This window comes from Aureococcus anophagefferens (genome assembly GCF_000186865.1).
Source record: "Aureococcus anophagefferens unplaced genomic scaffold AURANscaffold_1210, whole genome shotgun sequence".
In the NCBI taxonomy this organism is placed as follows: domain Eukaryota; class Pelagophyceae; order Pelagomonadales; family Pelagomonadaceae; genus Aureococcus; species Aureococcus anophagefferens.
The window spans coordinates 1-1,908 of NW_008706307.1; the positions used below are offsets into that span (position 1 = coordinate 1).

General features: G+C 69.8%; 2 protein-coding genes across 2 annotated transcripts; one reads left to right on the forward strand and one right to left on the reverse strand.

Annotated features, from left to right (window-relative positions):
• Positions 1 to 16: 16 nt before the first annotated feature.
• AURANDRAFT_69251 (hypothetical protein) lies at positions 17 to 667 on the reverse strand (the record flags this gene model as incomplete). Its single annotated transcript, XM_009045013.1, has 1 exon — positions 17 to 667. A coding segment is annotated over one exon (651 nt), but the record flags the coding sequence as incomplete, so codon positions are not given.
• Positions 668 to 1,328: 661 nt separating this feature from the next.
• On the forward strand, positions 1,329 to 1,883 carry AURANDRAFT_69252 (hypothetical protein; the record flags this gene model as incomplete). Its single annotated transcript, XM_009045012.1, has 1 exon — positions 1,329 to 1,883. A coding segment is annotated over one exon (555 nt), but the record flags the coding sequence as incomplete, so codon positions are not given.
• Between the last annotated feature and the right edge of the window lie 25 nt (positions 1,884 to 1,908).

The following is a 1,908-nucleotide window of genomic DNA, read 5'->3' on the forward strand; positions in this document are numbered from 1 at the left end:
GATTGTGGCCCTGGACGAAGACGACGGAGTAGTCCTCGAAGACCTTGTCGAGCGACGCCCGCACGACGGTCTTCGAGAGGACGCTCGTCTTCGGGACCTCGCTCGCCTTGACCGATTCGTCCTCGCCTTCCGGGACGACGTCGCGGAAGAGCCGCGTGGGCTTGGCGTCCGACTTGAACGCGCAGACGCAGGCCGACGCGTCCCAGAGCTTGCGCAGCAGCGTGTCGCCCTGGATGTAGCGCGGGTGGCCCGGGACCATGGACTCGCGCCGCAATGGCGAGTCCTTCTTCATGATGTGGTATTCGTAGTCCAGGTGGAGGCCCACGAGGCCCTTGCGCGCGTAGTCGAGCACGAGGTAAAGGTTCATGCGCACCTCCTTCGCCGCGGGCGTCTCGCCGGGCTGGGGGTAGAGGCACGCGGTGACGTCCCCGAGCGCGGAATCGACGATGCCGATGACGACCTTCACGCGCGCGCACGGCTCCTTCAACCCGGCGACGCTCGCCTTGATCTCCTTGTCCGTCTTGGCGTTGCGCCCGCCGCTCGCGCCGGACTTGCCGGACCTGTTGCTCGTGCGCGAGCCGCGGTTGGTCGACGCCATCTTCATGCCGGCGGCCTCGGCCTCGGCCGCCGTCGAATACGTCTGGCACTTGTGGGAGACCTTCGTCATCGCCCGGGAGATGGCTTTGCAATCAGGATTGAGGCAGGGGCAAGGATATTTGCGCTTGGACATGGCGTAAGCGTCGTTCAAAGCGTCGGCTCGAGTTGGTCGTTCTTCGTCGCACGTTCGTCGCACGGAATCGTCGCAGAATTGCCACAAAATCCACGAAACGAAGCAGGCGTCGAAGCATGTTGAGGCAAGTGATGATGGCGCTCTTGCGCGGGCAAGAGTGACGATGATGGCGCTTGCGCGAGGCACGGCCTCGGACTGGTGCGACGGCGCCAAGTCCGCGTGCTTCGCGTACCGCGCCGGCGCGGAGGACAAGGTCTGGTGCCCGGACTGGTCGGACCGGAGCGGCTGGACCGAGGCCGACGCCGCGACCGACGTCGGCGTCGGGAAGAAGGCCAAGGGCAACTACGTCCTCGCCACCTGCTAAGCCTGTAGGTTAAGTGTAACTTGCAGGGCAATGCCAATCTCAATCGAGAAGGTGCTGCTCGACGGCCGCTCCGCAAGGTGGGGCGAGGCCGTCGCGCGGAGACGCTGCCACTCGACAGACTCGGTTCGCTCGACGCTGCCACTCGACAGACTCGTCGCACTCGCCCGGCGCCGGACGCCGCGCGCCGCCGCGTCGCACTCGCCCGGCGCCGGACGCCGCCCGCCGCCGCGACCCATGGCCGAGTTCGACGACGGCAGCGAGTGCGCCATCTGCATGGAGCCGCTCGACGCGCGCGACGTCGTCGCGCTGCCCTGCGCCTGCGCCGTGGCTTATTGTTTTCGCTGCTGGGACCGGGCCCTGGCGTCGTCGTTCAACGCGAGGGGCCAGGCGTCGTGCCCGACGTGCCGCGTCGCCGTCGACGTGGACTTTGACGCCGACGCGCGGGGCGGCGAGGGCGCGCTCGTCTTCTCCGTCGCGGCCGACGGCGGCGCGGCCGGCGCGGAGGACCCCGACGCCGCGCAGCACCGCGTCGAGTCCGTCGTGAACCGCCTCGCGGGCCAGGCCGCGCCGCTCATGACGCGGCGACTCCGGCGCTACGGCGAGGACCACGGGGAATTGCGGCCCGCGGCGGCGGACGTCGGCGCGTACCTGAAGGGGCTCGGCGTCAAACGACTAAAGGCGCTCGCGGCGGCGTCGGGCCTCGACCCCGGCGCGTACCTCGAGAAGGCGGAGCTCGTCGCGGCCGTGCGGGCCGCGCACGGCACCGACGGCGCCGCGGCGGCCTTCGCGGTCGCGGCCGCGGGCGACGCGGGCC